Source organism: Saccopteryx leptura, chromosome 1 (assembly GCF_036850995.1).
Source record: "Saccopteryx leptura isolate mSacLep1 chromosome 1, mSacLep1_pri_phased_curated, whole genome shotgun sequence".
Lineage (NCBI taxonomy): Eukaryota > Metazoa > Chordata > Mammalia > Chiroptera > Emballonuridae > Saccopteryx > Saccopteryx leptura.
In genome coordinates, this window is record NC_089503.1 from 274,243,116 (window position 1) to 274,264,743 (window position 21,628).

Consider the following 21,628-nt stretch of genomic DNA (forward strand, 5'->3'; position numbering starts at 1 on the left):
GATGTATTATGGAACCAAATGAACAAAACCCACCTGAGAGCTCTATATATAGAGCAAGCAAGCAAACACACACAGCAGGGCCCAAAAGCCACTTTCTCTCAGACACCCAGGGAATTCACTCACCTATCGCTTGAGCTAAGGCTATTACAACCTCCTGGCAAGTTGTGACTTCGGTGACCCCACAAACGATCCTCTGAACTCCATCCACCCATACTTTTAGTTCCATGGTGCACCAGCCAGTCACCCAAGGGCCCAGAGACTGGTCATCCACAGCGTCAGGTCATGTCTCTGGCTATGAAAACATGGAGAAGGCAGTCTATGTAGTCAGCTAGAAAGAGGAAAAACATTTTTAATAGGATGAATCTTAGTATTTCTTCTAGTAAGTACATATTGCGCAGAACAAATTTTAATATAAACCTACTACCATTAATGACCATGTGCTTACTTATTTTACAGAACTGAATTCAGCTGCATGCATCCATCCAACTGTAGCCACCTACCAAGACATTGTTTCATATTACTACTATTCATCATAATAATTTTAATCATAAAGTCAGTCTCTGGAGGGTAAGTACATCTTATTTACTTGACTGAGCCCTATGGCTCAACATATAAGCTGTTTCTTTTAAAAAAAAAATATTTCATTAGAATGACTTGTGAGGTTAAAGAGAAATAAGAAAGTGTCATTTTAGGAATCAGTTTCTACAGCGTGGCAGCACCTGTCGAGGTGTCTGCATACCTCCACTGCTCCCCTTGTCTGCGTGTCCCAAACCTCTGTCTCTTCCCCCAAAACTAGGGTGTCGTCCTCATCCCTGAAACTCCAAAATCAAGCAGGCTCAAGGGGACAGAAAATATTAGCAGAAGGAAATTAATGTTTTGATGGCTGACAGTTTTCCCACATATGTTCTTTTCTCATTTATTTAACTGGGGTTTGATAATTTTCTTAAATTATAAGTTATCCTAATAATATAAACCTTTTGTTATATTTGCTGTTTCTCCCATGTTTGTTTCATTTGTTCAGTTGCATTGTATGTCAAGCAGAAATTTTTACATTCTCCTGTAGTCAAATCAAATGCCTTGATTTCTTCTATGCATTATGATGTTATTATTAGCCTGCTAAAAATCAAATATGCACAATTCTTTTTCCTGTGGGTTTTGAAAATCTCATCTCTTCCTGCATTAAATCTTTTTTCCTTTTTATTGAATTTATTGGGTGACATGATTAACAAAATTATACAGGTTTCCAGTGCTGCATTAAATCTTCAATCAACTATGATTTGTATGTCCATTGTCCTGTGATCATCCAAACTCTGTTATAAAAAAAAAGTTTATGAGATGTAATAAACACTGAATTAGAGAGAACATGAATTTGTTTAAAAGTTTACAACAGAAATGGTGTTTCAAGATTAATAATGTATTAAAAACTTACTTAAATACCCTAAAGTTTTTTCTGGTAAAATTGTATTTACTACAAACAATAACGTGTCCTTGTACATTCTTAAAGGACTTGAGACAGTTCTAGGCCACCTGGTTATCTGGACACTTGAGCCAGAATACCCGTGACTTGAAGGAACATAGACCTAATAAGACTCCTAACTTTCTCCAGAGGAGTTACACAAATAGCTTTGTCATCCTGAAAACAGGGGCAAGCACTGACTGGCGGTCGATGCCCCAGCACGCTGCCTCAGTGCCCTCTGCAGAGCTAGGTGGTTTCATAGGAAACCAGAGAAAGGGCCATTTGACCATCACAAGCTGATTTTCTAATTGTGTTGCTTAATTAGGAATTCCTGTGAGATGTTCAAGATTCTGGGGAAAAAGGGTTCCAAAACCAAAGAATGATAATAAATCCAGTAAGTAAAATTAAAGAAGCTCCTTTACATGGAGAGTTCTCTGAGCCTTTATTTAATAGGCTGGTGTACACTCCACATTTCAAATAGGAGGTTGATATGCTACTGTCCCCAATCCATTTAAGGAACATCTGAGGAAAGAAAGGAGAAAAGCTATGACTTAAAACAAAATCTGCTTCTTTCCCTGCTAGGCACGCTACTAAAATTAGAATATATATTCTTTCTTGGAATGAAATTAAGATTAAAATATGGCCAAACAATATATACTATGTTAATATATTAAAATTAAATTATTTTATTAAAATAAATAAAAGAGCTCAATTAAAAAAAAGACTCAGCTGCATTAAAATCTATTTAATACTAAGTCCCTTGTCATTAAAAAAACTTAAACTTAGGAAACTTAACAAGAAAGACAGAAGATTTAATTAAAAGTCACCCTCCCCACAAAAAAACCTATCATTTCAAAGAAACTTATGAGGCTCATTTTTAATTTTTAGAAAGGTTTTAATCCACCACCACATATTTTCCTATCTAAAGTAATACTGTTTCACCTTGAGCTTTTAATCATTAAGTGAATACAAATGAACATAAAATACATGCACATCTGTTAAATATACTGCTCATAAGAATTAGGGAAGATTTTATAGCTTCATATTCATTTTGAAATATCCCCTATTTTTTGTAAGCAGTTATTACAGAGTATAATAAAGTAGGAAAATACTGGGCATAGATAACACTGCTTAGTTCATATAAACTTGCAGGGTATTTGACTACTTGATCAGAGACTTTCTACCATTGGTCATCATGGAGATGACTAGCGTCTGCGTTTTTGTTTTAACATCACTAATATCCTTCAAACTTGAACCTTTAAGGAGGGTAGAAAATGCCTTAGTGGATCAGATCAATGAACCACATGGTCCAAAATTTTATTTCTAAGAGGGCCACTGTTTATCGTATATGGCTTTTGTCAAGTTTGGGGCTATACTGACAATCACCCCTAGCTTCCCTAAAAATCAAGGTGTTTATTCATGAGACTCATTTGAAGAATCTATCTTTCCAGCAGAGGCCCCTAGAACTCCCTTCTAGGAGCTGCTGCTCTGTTCTTCCCTTCCTACCTTCCAGAGTCCAACTCGACCCCCAGAACTAGACTAGTGGGGAAGTGAAAGTCCTATACTGTAGCAGCGTGTGATGGACTGGTCATCATTAGAGCCAAAGACTCAGGAAGCAAAAAGGCTTTGGAATCCCAGTTAGAATTTGGAATAATTTTTTTCCATGGAACAGTGATATAGGTAGAAATAAAGTTCTCCTGTAAGGGTATTAATATAGAAGAGTTAGTGTTTTCATTATGAGGCTTCTATACTCAAACCACTATTATTTTAATAATTTTGATATGAGGAACTAGTTTTCTTAAGTAATATGCTACTGGTGGACAAGTGTTCTCTTTAGCTAATGAACCATTTATTATCTTAAAAGTCTACTGGAATTAAGCATCTGCATTTGTGGAAATATATTCCCCCAAGACCAGTGCTTTAATAAGGCAATTACAGTCAATCTTCATTGTTCGTGGGTTCCTTATTTGCAAATTCACCCACTTACTAAGAGTTATTTATAAACCCCAAACCCACACTTGTGGCATGCTCACAGCCATTTACTCACATGTGTACAGCAGGAAATCTGAGTTGCCTGACTCTCACATTCCCAGATGATGGATGGACTAAGTCAGTGCTTTGCCTTCTTGTTTCTAGTTTATATTGTCAACGAGCATCCTTGTCTCAGTCTAGTGCTAAGTTTTTGCATTTTTGTGGGTAACTAGCTAACACTTACTAACTTTTACTATGTGATCAATGTGAACTGTTTTATATATATATACATATATATATATGGATATATATGGTATTTTAATGTAATCCTTTCTATACCCACTTGTACCTCTATGTGACATGAATTATTACGAGACAAAGGAGAAACTGTATAGAGAAATCAGTAACTCATCCAAAGTCACTCAGCCAGCAACAGGCAGATATAAATATGGATAATACTCATAACCATTAAAAAGCTACTTATCTTTACAAGATAAAGTTATTGGTCACGTTTGCAAGGACATTTGGAATCGCCAATCCTGGCTCAAGAGAGAAAGTAATCAAGCAGATGTGACCATGGGAGCTATAAATTCCAATACTACTAAGCTAAATGATATATTTGTCCTAATTGTTGCCAGAGGACTGGGAAGAAGCAAAGAGCAGATGTTCAAGAATCAAATCAGACTTAAATAAGGCATAGACGGCCGCTGAGGTCCCTGCTGGAAACTGAAATCTCCCAGTTTCCCTTGTCTCGAGAAAGCAGGAACAGAGCTTGGATCTGAGTCCAAATGTCATCAGACTGCCAGGTTCTCTGTCCTTTCTACACAATACAATAAGCTGTCTGCAAGACAGAAGCATGTCTTCTCCAAACCTGAATTTATGTGGGATACTTCATTTATGATTTTTAATACATTTGAGTTATAGTAAATTATGTTCAATACTTTACAGACACCATTTAGGTATAATGAATCTATTTCCTGATCTTAATGGTTATAGTATGCTGCAATGAAACCCACCATTTTACTTAACAGAGGATAAAAAGAAATTTATTTTTCATCCAGGAAGCCAAAATCATTACAGAATTCTCATTCATAATATAATAAATATTGAGCCTATCAATTCTGACACACACTTTTTATAGTTAGAATTATAGAATTATGTGTGTAAACTTTTCAACAAAACAATTTTTTGATTTATAGCTACAATAGCGACTTCAAATAGCCAAGCCATACAGCAAAACACGTTCCTTTGCAGGTATATATTTCTAGCTGAATTAACATGTAAACATTTCAAAGCCAAAGTAAAATCATTTTAATTACAAATAGTAGTAAAATAAATATATAAACAAAAAGTTTAGCTCCTTGGGTCAAAGTGGTTGCCAGACTATAAAACATCGAACTTTAATTTTAAGATTTAATGAACACTGTAAATAAAGTAGAATAGTTTAAATATATATATTTTAAATTTCATTACTATACTTATTCTGTGGCTAAAGCACTAAATGCTTTAAGAGTATGAGAGCCAGAAATAATATTTGGCAAAACTAAAGATGCATAATCCCTAAGAATCTTTGTGAAACTGGAACTATTGTAGTTCACAGAAAACTGGCAGCTCTCTCTATGAAGCATACCCCTTCTGTCCCCAGGGCGCTCTCCCCACACCCCAGCACCCCCAAACCTCTCTTCCTCCTTCTGCCCCTCAAGGTGCACACTCTTTCCACTGCCCTGCCCCCAGCTTCACTGGCTCTTCCTTTGCTGTAACTTGTTTCCTGGGCCCATTTCTTCTATGGCTCGCTTCTACCTGTGACTTTCTAAATAAACTTTCTCTTACAAAAATGGTATCCACGCAAACAACTTGAAAAGGGGGTTTCCTTCTAATCTTTAAGATTTGAGAATAATTTTGCTTATTGTACTCATCTCCTGAAGAAAATGTAATTAAGTAATTAAATCCCTAGAAGAGATGAAAAAAATAGGTACATCTTTTGGTAATAATTTAAAGAGATAAGTATTTCCCATTGTATTATAATAACATTTTAATAAGGAGGTTAATTATTCAATGCAGTAAAACAAATAATGCTATTGTTCCAAATTGCCACACTTTATTCCTCACACTCTTCAGTGGCCATTCTCTTTAGATACTGTGTGTGCTCTTTTTAGCTGGGGAAGTAGCAGGGTTCAAATAAATTAAAAACTGTTGCACTGTTTAGTGGGGTCTCAGTATTATTGAAGAAGATAAGATGCTAAGTTGGAGATGTGCACTGTGACAATTTCAGGGCAAAAGACCTGATATTTATTGCAAATTTCATCAGTGATGCTGACTAAAGTGATACTCTACTTGACAATATCCTATTTATAGAATTGGGCTCAGGCTTAGTCCCTGCCCTTTATAGAAACTACAGCGTCAGGTGAAGATGGCTATGGCCTGTCAATCAGCAGTCAGAGAGAATGAGGAAAGTTATTCACCAAACCCAAAGCACATGAATAAGTATAAAAGGCTCAACTGTAGGGTACAGCTACTGAAGCCATTAACTTTAAAACAGGCCCTGGCCGGTTGGCTCAGTGGTAGAGCATCGGCCTGGCATGTGGATGTCCTGGGTTCGATTCCCGGCCAGGGCACACAGGAGAAGCACCCATCTGCTTCTCCACCCTTCCCCCTCTTCTTCCTCTCTATCTCTCCCTCAGCCAAGGCTCCATTGAAGCAAAGTTGGCCCAGGTGCTGAGGATGGCTCCATGGCCTCTGCCTCAGGCGCTAGAATGGTTCTGGTTGCAACAAAACAACAGCCCAGATGGGTGGAGCATTGCCTCCTGGTGGGCATGCCGGGTGGATCCTGGTCAGGAGCATATGGGAGTCTGTCTGCTTCCCCGCTTCTCACTTCAGAAAAATACAAAAAAAAAAAATAATAATAATAAATCCCAATACATTTTCCAAATCAAACTGTTTGCTTAAGGGGAAAAACTCCTTATTTTTGGTTATGTTTAAATAAATGTATTTGCATTTTATTAGTATATCTGATTTCCATCACATTTATGTTCTACTAAGCCCTACATTTTCAGAGTAGAGAGCAAAGCTCAAGCACAGTTATAATCCTGGCAAAGGTCACTTGCAAGAAGTACCATCCCATGAAATAAAATGGGTCAAAAAACATGGCCAGGAATTACTGCAGAAGTCACTGAAATGTGCCTCCTGTCCCTGCCATGACAAGAGGGCAAGTAGCAGCCAGGTAATAAACCACTAACTATTTAGATAGAAGGGAGCTGGGGATGTTTGAATAGTGCACATGTCTATGGTACAAGAATATTGGATTTTTTAAAGAAATGTTTTAATAGAAGCATAACATACTACAAAAAACATCAGAAATTTTAAGTGTGATGAATTTTCACAAAGCAAACATATCCATCTAATCACATCCTAGATTGAGAAGCACCCCTCTCCTAGCCCCAACCCTTTCCCTGAAAGGCAACCATCTCTCTGACCTCTATCGCCACAGGCTAGTTGGGCCCGTTTCTGAATTTGGTACAAATGGACGACAGTGTATGAAGTGGTGTCTGGTTTCTTTGGTGCAACAGTTTGCTGAGCTTTGTAGCTGTTGCTGCACAAAGCAGTTCATTCTTTCCCACTGCAGTAGAGTTTTCCATTGCAGACCACAACTTATTCATCTATCTGCTGTTGATGGGCATTTGGGTTGTTCTCAGTTTGGGGCTGAGACAAATCCTGTCTTGAACACTCGTAGCTGAGAGTGCGGTGGCTGCATCCACATCTGCCTGCTAACTGATCTATTTATTCAGCCTGCCTTCTCATCCCGCCTCTCTGCTGTGTATCCATTTTATCTATTACTGCTGGAGAAAAATCTTCTTAAATACAGATTTGACCCCACACCCTGGCTCTCAATCCTCCAATGGCTCTCCACTGCCTCCAGAATAAAACCCAAACTCCTCACTGGTTGCTGAGGTACATATGACCTCTTGATCACCTTGCAACTTGCCTAGTCGCTCTCTGCATGCAGGCCGAGGAGCGTCAGGCCTTTAAACGGATCGTTCTCTCCAGGATCTCTGTATCACACATGCCGCTCTCTCCTTGGAAAATGCTTGATTCCTGCACTTCCTTCACACTCACGCCAGCCTCCTTCCGGGCATCTTGCCCCGATCTTCTGGCCCCTCTTCTGATCTGAAGGTTGCTACCCTCCTTATGCTTCCAAAGCCCCGTGTTTTGTTTTACTGTGGCAACTCTCAAAGAGCTTAACTGCCTAATTCCTCTGATTCCCCTACTACTGCTTGAACCCCTTAGCACAGTAGCTGACGTTATGTCACGTGTTTGATGAATAGCACAGGTGCTAATAGCACAGGACAGAAACTGACAGTTTACATTTAACTGGGGGGGGGGGGGAACACAGAACTAATGAAAAGTGTCAGTGTGAACCCAGAGGCGACAAAATTGGCATCAAGTATTTTAAGTCCAGTAAAGCCCTGTAGTATTAATTTAAACTCCTGGAATAAATGTTAAATCTTACCATTACAGATGTAAATACTATACCACATTGTAAAATTCTTCAATATATCTCAAGGCAATACCTAAAGAAGGAATACTAACTATTGTTCTAATCTACAATTTGTGATTTCCATGTGTTCATAAGTAAAAATTTTAATTGAAATAATTTTATGAATATTAATTTTTAAATATTCAGTAAAAGAAAATGTGCAAGTATATGGTGCTTATGAAAAAAGGTTGATAGGAAAATGCCTGCAAAAAATATGGCCCAATGGTCAGGAACTGGATAAAATTCAGAGCATAAAATTCTCCCAACACAGCTCTTTTTCAACACTTTATCACTTAAGCAAAACTTTTGCCTCCCTAAAAACAAATGAATCAAAATAGGCTAAATGTTCCCAGTCAAGAAGAAAGACATACATACACCCTACAAACTCAGAGGTTTTAGTAAAAATAATGTAGGCAATCTAATAAAATCAAAACAAAAGAACTGATAGAGTAAACAGCACAGACTTTTCAAGCTATTTTCAGGCTTGGCTTTATAAATTACCTACCTAAGTAACTGGTCTAAGATTATGAAGACAAACAGACCCATATATATTTATTTATGTTTAATATCCTCTCCCATTTCATGGCTTGGGAATACAGAGTAAACACATCATACACATTTCCCAGCTGATAGGTTATTTGTTTTCTTAGACAACAAGTTCTTACATTGCTATGTTTAGCTCCTTTAGGTGGTGGGGCAAAGATAAACTCACCTTTTCAATTTGTAACTGTATTATTACAGAAAAGAATCAAGCTAAATAAACTTAGATCTTATTTCCTTCTTAAAGCTAGACTTTAAAAGTTCCAAACCATTTACAACATGTTGCAATTCATTTTCTTAGTATGATTCAGTCATAAATAAAATGTTACTAATTAAGTTTTGGATATTCTGAATTTGCAAGAGCAACAGATATTTCTGTGGAGCTATCCAGCAAAGTTAGAAACTTGCATCTAGAGCTGAGAAGTCAGATAGATCCAACACATCTAAGTGTCAGAGAGTAAGTGACATAAATCTATAAAACTCACTTACCTGTATAAATTTGTATCAGGGTGTTGTGCTTCCTTTTTAAGACTGATCTAGACTTGCAATTCAGTATTTTAAACTATGCATATGTTGTATATGTGTGTGTGTGTGTATATATAGGCACACACACAGACACTCTCTAGTTAGAAGTCAGTGCTCTCTCCTTTTTTCATAACTGCTAATCTTGTGAGCATAGTACATGCTCATTAAATTCATGCATTACACAATAACTAACTACTCAAGTTATACAACAATCTAGTGTCAAAGCCAGGAGATCTATGCATTTCTGATTGCCTGCATTCTCAAAATTCCTTAAAAATATTGCTCCACCTCAGTTATCAGAGAAGCAAAATTGTATAGTCCTCTCACGGAACAAATTTAACAATGAAATACTCTAAAAGCTGGACATATGAAAATTAATGTAAGAAATCCTCAAAAACTCATGGCTTATGTTTTAATGTCGTAGATAACAACATATTCAGGGGAAAGGTAGATTAAATAAATTATTAAATTTTAGACCATAAAAACCATACAGAATAAACCAATGTAAATCATGTCTAACCAACTGAAATAAAATATTCATGCTAGTTTTATATCAACATATTCAGTGCTCAGAAAACAATAAAAAGTCATAGTCCAACAAAAGAATCAAAGATTCCAGGCCTCAGGGATTTACTTCTGAGGAGGTGTTGGAGCGGGCGCAGGGAGAGGGACATTTAAGGAGATTTCAACATTGTAGCATGGGATAGATGTTCTCACAATCAAGAGAGTATCTACTTATAGACAGTCAATTGAATCACTAGAAGAAGCATAAACTTGGCACTCTTTTTGGAAGTGTTTCCACTGTTTAAAATTTATGTGTTAGTGGCAGAATGAATAAGAGAATAAAGTTGTTACGCTTTTTAAATTTAAATCCAAGCAACCAATTATCTGTACTATTTGTACCTATTGAACCAAAAAAGATGTCTTCATCTCCTTTTTTAAAATCAAGAATACTAACGTATTTAAAGTTATGACTCACCAAGTAAAAATGCAAAAACAGTAAAAATATTACCAAAAACAAAATGTAAAAAGCCACTGTTTAAATAAATCCAATACTCAATACTCAAATAAATTTGTGGAGGGAATGATCAAAGTCAAGAAAATAAAATTATGATTTAATTTTAAATATGTGACATAATTCACATGCTCTTTGTTAATCACTGTGCCACCCGGGTCAGACATTTAGCAACACATGTGATTGAATGGGAAAAAAAAAACCCGCACATAACTTTCTTTAGTTATTTATTAAATCTAGGCAAATCAATTGATTTCTCTAAATCAAGCCCTTAGTTAAATCTTTCATTTAAACACATCAGTCAAGAACTAAATGACAAGAAAAAGCAAAATTCATCGCCTCAACTTCCAGGTTACAGAGGGATTCCTTCAAAGTAATAATAGGGAAAAAACCTTGATGTGAAAATCATAAATTACTAGTACTGTTTACATACCATGGAATTTTACATAGTGGGCAACAAGTATAGTATGAGAATCATTACAACCCTGAACAACTGACACAGTGTTGACAAGTGTTAGATAACAGAATTAGGCAAAGCAGTTATCACTATTAATGTGACAATCCCCTCTTACCACTACTATAAACAAAACAAAACAAAACAAAACAAAACAAAACAACTGATCTGTTCAAGAGCTATGGTATAAAACTATGTGGAAAAAGCCCAGGTCTCTAATACTCGGTCCTCTACACCTAGCAGCCCTCTCCCCATGTCTAGATGTATCACAAGCAAATTATAGCAGCAGAAAAACAAAAAAGCCACTTTACACCTGTCTAAGCGAAACCAAGGGATGGACATTATCCTATCTGTTTAGTAAAATTAATTCTACTGGGGAGCCTATGAAAGCCACCTTTAGAATTCACCATTTGAGCCCGACACCAAGCAGTATACTAAATTCATGAGAAGCCTCCTCTCAGAAACACAGGGCCGTGGATCATGTCCCCTGCCCAATCACAAAGAACACCCAGGATGTCCCTTCCAATTGTGATTCTCATGCCATTAAAATGTTTTTTTTTCTTAAAAAAGACAAATCAAACTCAAATTTTAAGAATGTAAACATTTTGCTCTGGCCAGCTAATTCAGCTGGTTGTAGCGTCATTCCGAAGTGCAGAGGTTGCTGGTTCCATCCCCTGTCAGAGCACATACAGGAATGAGTCTATGGTCCCATCTCTCTCTCTCTCCCCCTGCTTCTCTCCCTAAAATCAATAAAATAAGCATAAAAAATGTAAACATTTTCTAGGAAAAAAGAGGAAAAAGTCTTACAATTATGTGAGAATAAACATTTGTGAATGTTCCACAACTCTCTTAAGTAGAAAAGACTGACACAGACCTCAGTGATAGGAAGGATTTGTCTTAGAAAATAAAGGAGTAATTTATCAAGCCAATAAATTCATTGTGAAGATACTCAAGTCAAATGAAATGAAACACAAGAGACAGAGCAATGCCCCAGCTCTGGGAGTTGAGGCCTCATGAGCACTACTTATATCGGGTTGAAAATGAAACAAGTTAAATATGTTCTGTTGTAAATATCTTACTATTTTTTTAAAAAGAATATTTTAAAGAACAGAGCATTTTGAATTATTTTCCCAAGTTAATCTTGGGGATTAAAGAGTGGTTTATATAAGTAATTTTTTCCCCCTAAGGTGTCCTAGGGAAAAATGATGAATCTATATGTTGAAAATACATTTAAAAGCCAAATACCCATTTTCCATAGTTTTGGGTTTTCCAACAGGCCTCAGAAACTGGTGTTCTAGACACAAAGTATAAGAACACAGAAGTATGCAGCATATCGAATGCTCATAGTTGAGTGTGTAAAATACTTTCAGGAAACTATCAAAACCACATAATTTAGTTTATTTATCTTTGTGGTCTCCACTGCATTTTTTAACTTCTAGTCAGTTCTACTTCCAAAGGAGCTGAGGATATTCTCCTTTGAGATTTTGATTTTGAAACAAAGCTTAACCTTAAGAATAAAGGTATAGTACAGGAAGGAAAACATTATTCAGAAATCAAACTGTTTTATAACAGTGACATCAACTCATGCAAAGCACACATGCCGTGTGCAACCTGTTTACAGACCATCACAGCTCGTTATGATAACTGACAGTGAAGGCGCGTACGAGGGTAGAGAGACCACACACCAAAGAGGACGTGAGACTGTGAGGATATCATATGTCACAGGCACTCAAACTCAGTCCAAGAATTGAGCAGGGTTTGGTTTAATACATATCTGCTTTTCTCTATTAAAAAAAATTAAGTTGTTTCACATGCAGTCTGGCCAGTGCATTGTTTTTCCTTTGATCTCTGATTCTTGGGAAACAAAGCATGTTGTGTTGACCTGTAGGGCAGCTCCCACTTTCAGGACACAGCCACGCCTTTGAAGCTCTTTCCCCGGCATCTCTTAAGCACGTGTGTGAATGCGTGCACATACACACATACGCCAACCACCACCACCACAAAATGTGGAGGGGCCCACTGAAGCAGTCATGGAGGTCTACCCATTTTATGGACATGCAAGAGCAGTGGTGGGATTCAAATAATTTAACAACCGGTTCTCTGCCCTAATGACTGTCTTAAGCATAAAAACCGATATACCAAAAGGTAGTTTATTCTTTTATGCACTTAATGCTTAAATAAGAACAATGAAAGAGGTACACAAGCCAAATTGTTATAAGAAAGTTTTAAAAATATTAATGGAAAATATTAAATAATACCTAACAAAAACAATAAAACTGTTATTTAAGATGTTTCTATAGTTCTTTTTTTTTTTTTTTTTTTTTTTACAAGGACAGAGAGAGTCAGAGAGAGGGATAGATAGGGACAGACAGACAGGAACGGAGAGATGAGAAGCATCAATCATCAGTTTTTGTTGCGAAATCTTAGTTGTTCATTGATTGCTTTCTCATATGTGCCTTGACTGCGGGCCTTCAGCAGATCAAGTAACCCCTTGCTCGAGCCAGTGACCTTGGGTTCAAGCTGGTGAGCTTTGCTCAAACCAGATGAGCCTGTGCTCAAGCCAGCGACCTCGGGGTCTCGAACCTGGGTCCTCCACATCCCAGTCCAACACTCTATCCACTGCGCCACCACCTGGTCAGGCCATATTGCTTCTTGATTGGCATCCTCACTTGCAATTTTTTCACTTATGGACAGAATGAACATTACTACAGGAGCTTAGAATACACTGTTGCTCAGATGAATGTTAAAAAAAGAGTAAGGAATGTAAGTTTGTGATTTACACATTGGGCGGCTGCCCAGGCACCCACCTTAGGGAGAAACCTGATTAGAAGTGTCATTTTTGCAACCAGTTCACCGATCTCAAGAAAAAATTAAATATTGGTTCTGCCGAACTGGTGCGAACCGTCTGAACCCCATAACTGATGTAGACAGAGCCTTCGAAAGGTTAATTAACTTGCTATAATACAATTAGTAAAAGCTGGAGCTGGGACTTGAACTGAGTCTGACTCCAGCCCTTGCTTCTACTCTCACTTGGGGGTGGTGAACTCCACAGGGTCCAGGCAGGTTAGCATAGTAAATGCAAAGAAAAGTTTTCACCCCAACAAAGAAATGTGCTTTAAAAAAGAACACATGGCCCTTGAGGTTTATTCTGTTCTATGAAGATGGGTAATATTTACTTTCTCTATCTCTATCATAAAAAACCAATAGCCCCTCATGTTGTTTATTTTCCCTCCAAAATAAAAATTGGGATTATTATACCAGTATCATTTTTTCTAAGAAAACCATTTATATTCTGGAAAATTTTAATGTGCTATAGAATAAAAGTTAAATAATACCTTACTAAGCATGAAGAAGGAATACAATAGAAAAATATAAGAGGATATGGAAAAGCTCGCTATTCTTGCCATTTTATATTGTAAAAAAATGCTATATAAACTATTTGTGGTTTTCAGTTGCAATTTCAAAGATCACAAATTTTACTTAGAGCTTCAATATTTACAAGAGTAGAGTAGATACCAAACTCTTTTGATCAAAGGACATCCAACATATTCTGCAACAGCCTGAGACTTGTACCACACAGTTTCGGTACGGATTCAATCTCCAAAAGCGGTCCTGTTTAGCTTCACTGCAGACGATTTGGAGTTAAACTGAATTCTTTAGCAACATTTAAATTGTCCTTAATTTTTACCTTACAGATTTTACAGGAAAGTCAAATTTCAAGAATAGCGAAGTAGCTGATATATTTAGTTACTCACATAAGGTTTAAAATAAGATCACACATAAGAATTGCCCTCTGTCGTACATCTGTGGGTAAGAAGTTGTAAGAAATGATTATATAGTATTTTAGTTTTAGTAGTAAAAGATTCCAGATGTTTACTCAAACAGTTTTTGTAGACACAGGGGATTAATGTTAGACACATAATCACTGTTTTGGAACAGGGCCAATCTGTGTACATATGCTGTTTAATTATGTTGGCACCCCAGGCATTTCAAACATCAACAGAATTTCTCAGCTGATGTTCCCATTATGAATTTGGTTTTAAATAATTATAGCGGGGTAGAGAAATTGGGCATTATACATGCTAATAATAAAATCTATTTAGTTCCGTTTAGTTTTAACAGACTTAGATTTTTTTGGATTAAAAATCTCTTACACTATACACTTCAGGTAAGTCCAAAAGCTGCCAAAAATATTTTTTTCAAAATTGTTTGCTGATCACGACTGTAGCAGTATCCAGATCCTGTTTTATTATTGTTCTACTTTCTAAAAATTAACCTGTCCCAAGGGGGTCTTGGACTTAGCCCTGAAAGTCTCCCGTGAGCCCCAGAACTTGACTTTGGGATATACTTCTCTACACAGACAGTGCTGGAAGTTTGTTTGGAATGAACATTCCAAAGTTCCTCACCTAGATGGTCCTGAACAACCTGCTGTGAATCTGAAAGCACACAGAAAATTGTTTTATGACTCAAATTTCTCCCATTTCTTCTAGGAAAAATGAAGCAACAATATAGATAATATTTCCACAATTTTTCCAAAAGACATTTAAAAGTTTTATATGTGAAAACTAATGAATAAATCATCTCAAAAATGGATGAGCTGGGCTAATGAAGCACTACAGACGAACTTAGAGGAAGGATCTTTTTCGTGAAGCAAGCTCAATGGAAAAAATTCTAATCCAGAAGTTTTCCAGATGTAAAATTTCCAAACTTCCCAACACAAGTTAATCACTAGCTCCCTGGGATGCAGGACGTTTCCTTCATGGGCTGTAGGCTGCTGCTGTCATGCACATAAGTTTTTTTTATTTTTTTTTATTTTTCTGAAGTTTGAAACGGAGAGGCAGTCAGACAGACTCCCACATGTGCCCGACCGGGATCCACCCGGCATGCCCACCAGGGGGTGATGCTCTGCCCATCTGGGGTGTTGCTCTATTGCAACCAGGGCCATTCCAGAGCCTGAAGCAGAGGCCATGGAGCCATCCTCAGCGCCTGGGCCAACTTTGCTCCAATGGCGCCTTGGCTGCAGGAGGGGAAGAGAGAGACAGAGAGGAAGGAGAGGGGGAGGGGTGGAGAAGCAGATGGGCGCTTCTCCTGTGTGCCCTGGCCGGGAATTGAACCTGGGACTCCTGCATGCCAGGCCGACGCTCTACCACTGAGCCAACTGGCCAGGGCATAAGTTTTAACTATACATGTAGAAATATTCATTAAAATAGCATGTGATGATGAGAAACAAGATTTTGGTAAATTTATATATTTGGAACACATATGTGAAATATATGTCAGATCAAACTACTGAAACATTTTTTCAGATTTCCTGAATTTCTTTAAGAAATATTTTCAATAATAAAGGGAATCTCTGCAGCCTTATGTGTGTAGCTGATGTTGGAATCTCTATGAAACACTCTTCTCTGATGCTCTTCCACCCCCCAATCTGGTCACGCAGACTTCCTGTAACAAGCACCTTTAGAAGCAGACACTCATTTTCTACTCCCTTATTTTAAAATATCTCAATCAACTATTTGCAATTTTCACTGCCTTTCAAAACCTTTATTATCTCAGGCATTCAGAATTTTATAATGGCATGCCTCTCTGCAATCCACCTGGCACACTGCCACCAAAATCCTATCTTTCCCTCAGTCTGGCTCAAATTCAGTATGGACTTCTATTAAACACATGACAGAGGTTTAACAAAAGGTGAATCCAGCTCAAGAGCTCTATATTGTCTTCACACCAGCATGATGAGAAATGACAGGTCTCAAGTATGTAACAGAGCCAATGTGCACTCTGAGAAGCCAAGTACAGTTAAAAAACAAACAAACAAAAAACTAAATCTAGCATCTTGGAGTGTTGAAATTTTAAAAGTTTGGTAATTAGCAAAATCAAAGTAACCCAGAAATCTAGTACAATGCAACCAATGGTGGGATTAAAATAATTTAACAACTGGTTCTCTGCCCTAATGACCATTTTAAGTATAAAAATAATGATATATTAAAAGGTAGTTTATTCTCTCATGCATTTAATACTTAAATAATAAAAGGGGTACCTAAAACTAGAATATGAATTTTAAAATATTAATGAAAAAACATTAAATAATACCTGACAAAAAACAATAAAACTGTTATTTAAGATATTTCCATTATTTCTATATTGCCTCTTGATTGGAATCCTCATTTGCAATTTTTTTTACCTATCGATGGAATGAACATTACTACGGGTGCTTAGAATACACTGTTGCACAGATGAACATTAAAAAAGAGGAAGGAATGTAGATTTGTGATTTCCACATTGGGTGGCTGCCCAGGTGCCCACCTTACAGAGAGCCCTCACTACAAGTGCCATTTTGACAACCTGTTCACTGAATTCAACAAAAAATAAGGTATTGGTTCTGCCAAACTTGTGCCAAATGGCTGAATCCCACCATTGAATGCAACTCCCCAAATTCAGACCTGAGTATAGAAATTGTAATGTTGGCAAAAACAAAATAGCATGGAAAGAAACCTCGTGTTTAAGATGCTTCATTAATGTTGTGGCAGAGTCCCATTACATTATAATGCCTCCTAATCCCAAATGCCTTAAAAAATGGAAGGAAAGTCTGCAAGCAAATCACAGTCACCTGGCTACTGGTTGTGAAAGAAAGCTAACTGCGTGGTTTTGTTGGCGGAAAAAAATCTTTATTCACTCCGAAAACAGCAGTAGTCAAGCTGGTCAGAAAACAGATATTTAAAAGGATCCCCATATCTCCTGCTGCTTCAACTTCTTATTGCACTGAACATCCTGCAGGGGGCAGCTGGCCCCCCTGTTTTTGTAAATAAAGTTTTACTGGAACATAGTCATGCTCATTCTTTTATTTGTCTATGGCTGCTGTGCTCTACAGTGTGAGAGTTGAGTAGTTACAACAGAAAGCATATGGTCAGCAGAGCCTATAATTATCCAGCCTTCTAATGGAAACAGTCATAGGCCCGACTGGATGATAACGTGGAAGGAGAGAGCCCTGATGTGCCCTGGCCAAACACTCGAGACTAGAAGGGCCTATATAAGAGGAGCATAGGCCCTGGCTGGTTGGCTCAGTGGTAGAGTGTCAGTCCTGGCATGTGGATGTCCCGGGTTTGATTCCTGGTCAGGGCACACAGAAGTGCCCACCACTCCCCCTCTTGCTTCTCTCTCTGTCTCCGTTTCTCTCCTCTCTTTTCCTCCTGCAGTCTGGCTTGATTGGAGCAAGGTGGTCCTGGCTGCTGAGGATGGCTTCATGGTCTCCACCTCAGGTGCTAAAAAAAATGGCTCCGGATGCAACAGAGCATGACCCCCTAGTGGGCCTGCCAGGAGGATCCCAGTCCAGGCACATGTGGGAGTCTGTCTCTGCCTCCCCTCCTCTCACTAAAATAATAATAATAAAATAATAATAATAATAATAAAAATAATAAGAATGAGCACAGAAGCCATTTTTTCATTTTTTACATTAAGGAGCATAAAGGACTTTTATTTATTTTTTTATTATTTAATTTATTGTGTTTACATAGATTCTAGTGTTGCCCTGAATGCATCCCCCCTCCCCTGAAATTCGCCTCAACATCTCCTTCCCCCTTTCCCCTCAGGTTTATCCCATCCTATCATCCCCTTTCCCTCTGTCCGCTTTCCCTCTGGTCCCTTTGATCTCGCCTCTGCCTCTATTCTGTTCCTCAGTTCACATTGTTCATTGGATTCCTCAAATGAAAGAGGTCATATGATATTTTTTTTTCTCTGCCTGGCTTCTTTCACTCAACATAATAGTTTCCAGGTCTATCCATATTGTTTCAAAAGGTAAGAGTTCCTTCTTTTTCATGGACCCATAGTATTCCATTGTGTATATGTACCACTGCTTTTTAATTCACTCGTCCTTGATGGACACTTGGGCTGTTTCCAGATCTTCGCTATTGTGAACAATGCTGCCATAAACATGGGGGTGCATTTCTTTTTTTGAGTCAGTAATATGGTGTTCTTGGGATATATTCCTAAACGTGGGATGGCTGGGTCAAAAGGAAGTTCCATTGATTTTTTGAGGAATCTCCATACTGTTTTCCACAGTGGCTGTACCAGTCTGCATTCCCACCAGCAGTGCAGGAGGGTTCCCTTTTCTCCACATCCTCACCAGCACCTATCGTGTGTTGTTTTGTTAATTATGGCCATTCTGACTGGTGTGAGGTGGAATCTCATTGTGGTTTTAACTTACATTTCTCTAAGGATTAGTGATGTTGAACATTTTTTCATCTACTGGTCATCTGTATGTCCTCTTTGCAAAAGTGTCTATTCATTTCTTTTGCCCATTTTTTGATTGGATTGTTTGTCTTCCTGGTGTTGAGTTTTACAAGTTCTTTAATAAATTTTGGTTATTAACCCCTGATCAGACGTATTGTCAAATATGTTCTCTCATTGTGTGGTTTGTCTTTTTATTCTCTTTATAATGTTTTCAGCTGTACAAAAGCTTTTTAGTTTGATATAGTCCCATTTGTTTATCTTGTCATTAATTTCACTTGTCTGTGGAGATAAATCAGAAAATATATTGCTGCAAGAGATGTTGGTAAGCTTACTTCCTATGTTTTCTTCTATGATGCTTATGGTTTCACGGCTTATATTTAAGTCTTATATCCATTTTGAGCTTATTTTTGCGAATGGTATAAGTTGATGGTCTAGTTTTATTTTTTTCCTGGTAGCTGTCCAATTTTCCCAACACCATTTGTTAAAGAGGCTGTCTTTACTCCAATGTATGCTCTTACCTCCTTTGTCAAATATCAACTGTCCATAAAGGTGTGGGTTTATTTCTGGGTTTTCTGTTCTGTTCCATTGATCTATATGCCTGTTCTTATGCCAGTACCAAGCTGTTTTGAGTATAGTGGCTTTGTAGTATAACTTGATATCAGGAAGTGTGATATCTCCCACTTGATTCTTCTTTTTCAAGATTGCTGAGGCTATTTGAGTTCTTTTTTATTTTATTTTATTTATTGATTTTTTAGAGAGAGAGGAGAGAGACAGAGAGAGAGAGAAGGGGGAGGAGCAGGAAGCTTCGACTCCCATATGTGCCTTCACCAGGCAAGCCCAGGGTTTCGAACTGGCGACCTCAGCATTTCCAGGTCGACACTTTATCCACTGCGCCACCACAGGTCGATTTGAGTTCTTTTTTGATTCCATATAAATTTTTGGAATATGTGTTCTATATCTTTGAAGTATGTCATTGGTATTTTAATTGGTATTGCACTGAATTTATAAATTGCATTGGGTAATATAGACATTTTAATGATGTTTATTCTTCCTATCCATGAACATAGTATATGCTTCCACCTGTTTGTATCTTCCTTGATATCTTTTATTAATGTTTTATAATTTTCCAGGTAAAAGTCTTTAACCTCCTTGGTTAAATTTACTCCCAAGTACTTTATTTTTTTTGTTGCAATAGTGAAGGAGATTGTTTCCTTAATTTCTCTTTCTGATGGTTCATTGGTGTATAAAAATGCCTCTGATTTCTGTGTATTAATTTCATATCCTGACACCTTGCTGAATTCATTTATCAGGTCCAGTAGTTTCTTGACTGAGACTTTAGGGTTTTCTATATACAGTATCATATCATCTGCAAATGATAGTTTAACTTCTTCTTTTCCCATTGGATGCCTTTTATTTCTTCTTTTGTCTGATTGCGTGGCTAGGACTTACAGAACTATGTTGAATAAGAGTGGTGAAAGGGGGCACACCGGCCTTGTTCCTGATCTTAAGGGGATTGCTTTTAATTTTTGTCCATTGATTATGATGTTGGCTGTGGGTTTGTCATAGATGGCCTTTATCATGTTGAGGAATGTTTCCTGTATTCCCACTTTACTGAGAGTTTTGATAATGAATGGGCACTAGATTTTATCAAAAACTTTTTCTGCATCTATTGATATTATCATGTGATTTTTTTATCACTTCTTTTGTTTATGTGATGAATCATATTTATTGATTTGCAAATATTGTCTTCCCAGAATAAATCCCACCTGATCATGGTGTATGATTTTTTCCATATATTGTTGGATCCAGTTTGCTAGTATTTTGTTGAGGATTTTAGCATCTATATTTATTAGAGATATTGGTCTATAGTTTTCTTTCTCTGTGTTGTCTTTGCCTGGTTTTGGAATCAGAATTATGCTCACCTCATAAAAGGAGCTTGGAAGTCTTCCTTCCTCTTGAATTTTTTGAAATAGCTTGACAAGAATAGGAGTTAGTTCTTTGAATCTTTGGTAGAATTCACCAATGAAGCCATCTGGCTCAGGGCTTTTGTTTGTTGGGAGTTTTTTGATAACTGTTTCAATCTCATTTGCTGTAATCAGTCTGTTTAGGTGTTCTGATTCCCCCAGATTGATTTTGAAAGATTTTATGTTTCAAAGAATTTGTCCATTTCACCTAGGTTGTTTAATTTTTTGGCATATAGTTCTTCATAGTATTTTCTTACAGTATTTTGTATTTCTGTTGTGTCAGTTGTTGTTTCTCCACTCTCATTTCTAATTTTATTTACTTGAGTCCTCTCTCTTTTTTTCTTGGTGAGTCTGGTTAAAGGTTCATCGATCTTATTTACCTTTTCAAAGAACCAGCTCCTGGTTTCATTGATCCTCTATATTGTTTCTTTAGCCTCTATGTCATTTATTTCTGCTCTGATCTTTATTATTTCCTTCCTTCTAGTACCTCTGGGCTTTACTTGCTGTTCTTTTTCTAGTTCTTTTAGATGCAGGGTTAGGTTGTCTATTTAAGCTTTTTCTAGCTTCTTAAGGTATGCCTGTAGTGCTATGAACTTCCCTCTCAGGACTGCTTTTGCTGTGTCCCATAAATTTTGAGTTGTTGTATGTTCATTATCATTCGTTTCTAGGAATTTTTAAATTTCTTCTTTGATCTCATTGTTAACCCATTTGTTATTTCATGACATGCTATTTAGTTTCCATGTGTTTGAGTATTTTTCAGTTTTTCTGTTGTGGTTGATTTCTAGTTTCATGCCATTGTGATCAGAGAAAGCGCTTGATATGATTTCAATCTTCTTAAATTTGTTGAGACTGCTTTTGTGACCTAACATGTGGTCTATCCTAGAGATTGTACCATGAGTACTTGAAAAGAATGCATATTTTGCTGCTTTAGGGTGAAAAG

At 37.3% G+C, this 21,628-nt stretch overlaps 1 protein-coding gene across 2 annotated transcripts in view; it reads right to left on the minus strand.

Annotated features, from left to right (window-relative positions):
- The window catches only part of RASSF8 (Ras association domain family member 8), a 113,554-nt gene that overhangs the window by 15,695 nt on the left and 76,231 nt on the right, over window positions 1–21,628 (minus strand). For both annotated transcript variants that reach the window (XM_066354155.1, XM_066354161.1), the window contains exon 2: window positions 124–328. In XM_066354155.1, the coding sequence (XP_066210252.1) occupies window positions 124–226 (103 nt within the window). In that variant the 5' untranslated portion in view covers window positions 227–328. The remainder of the gene's footprint in view (window positions 1–123; window positions 329–21,628) is intronic.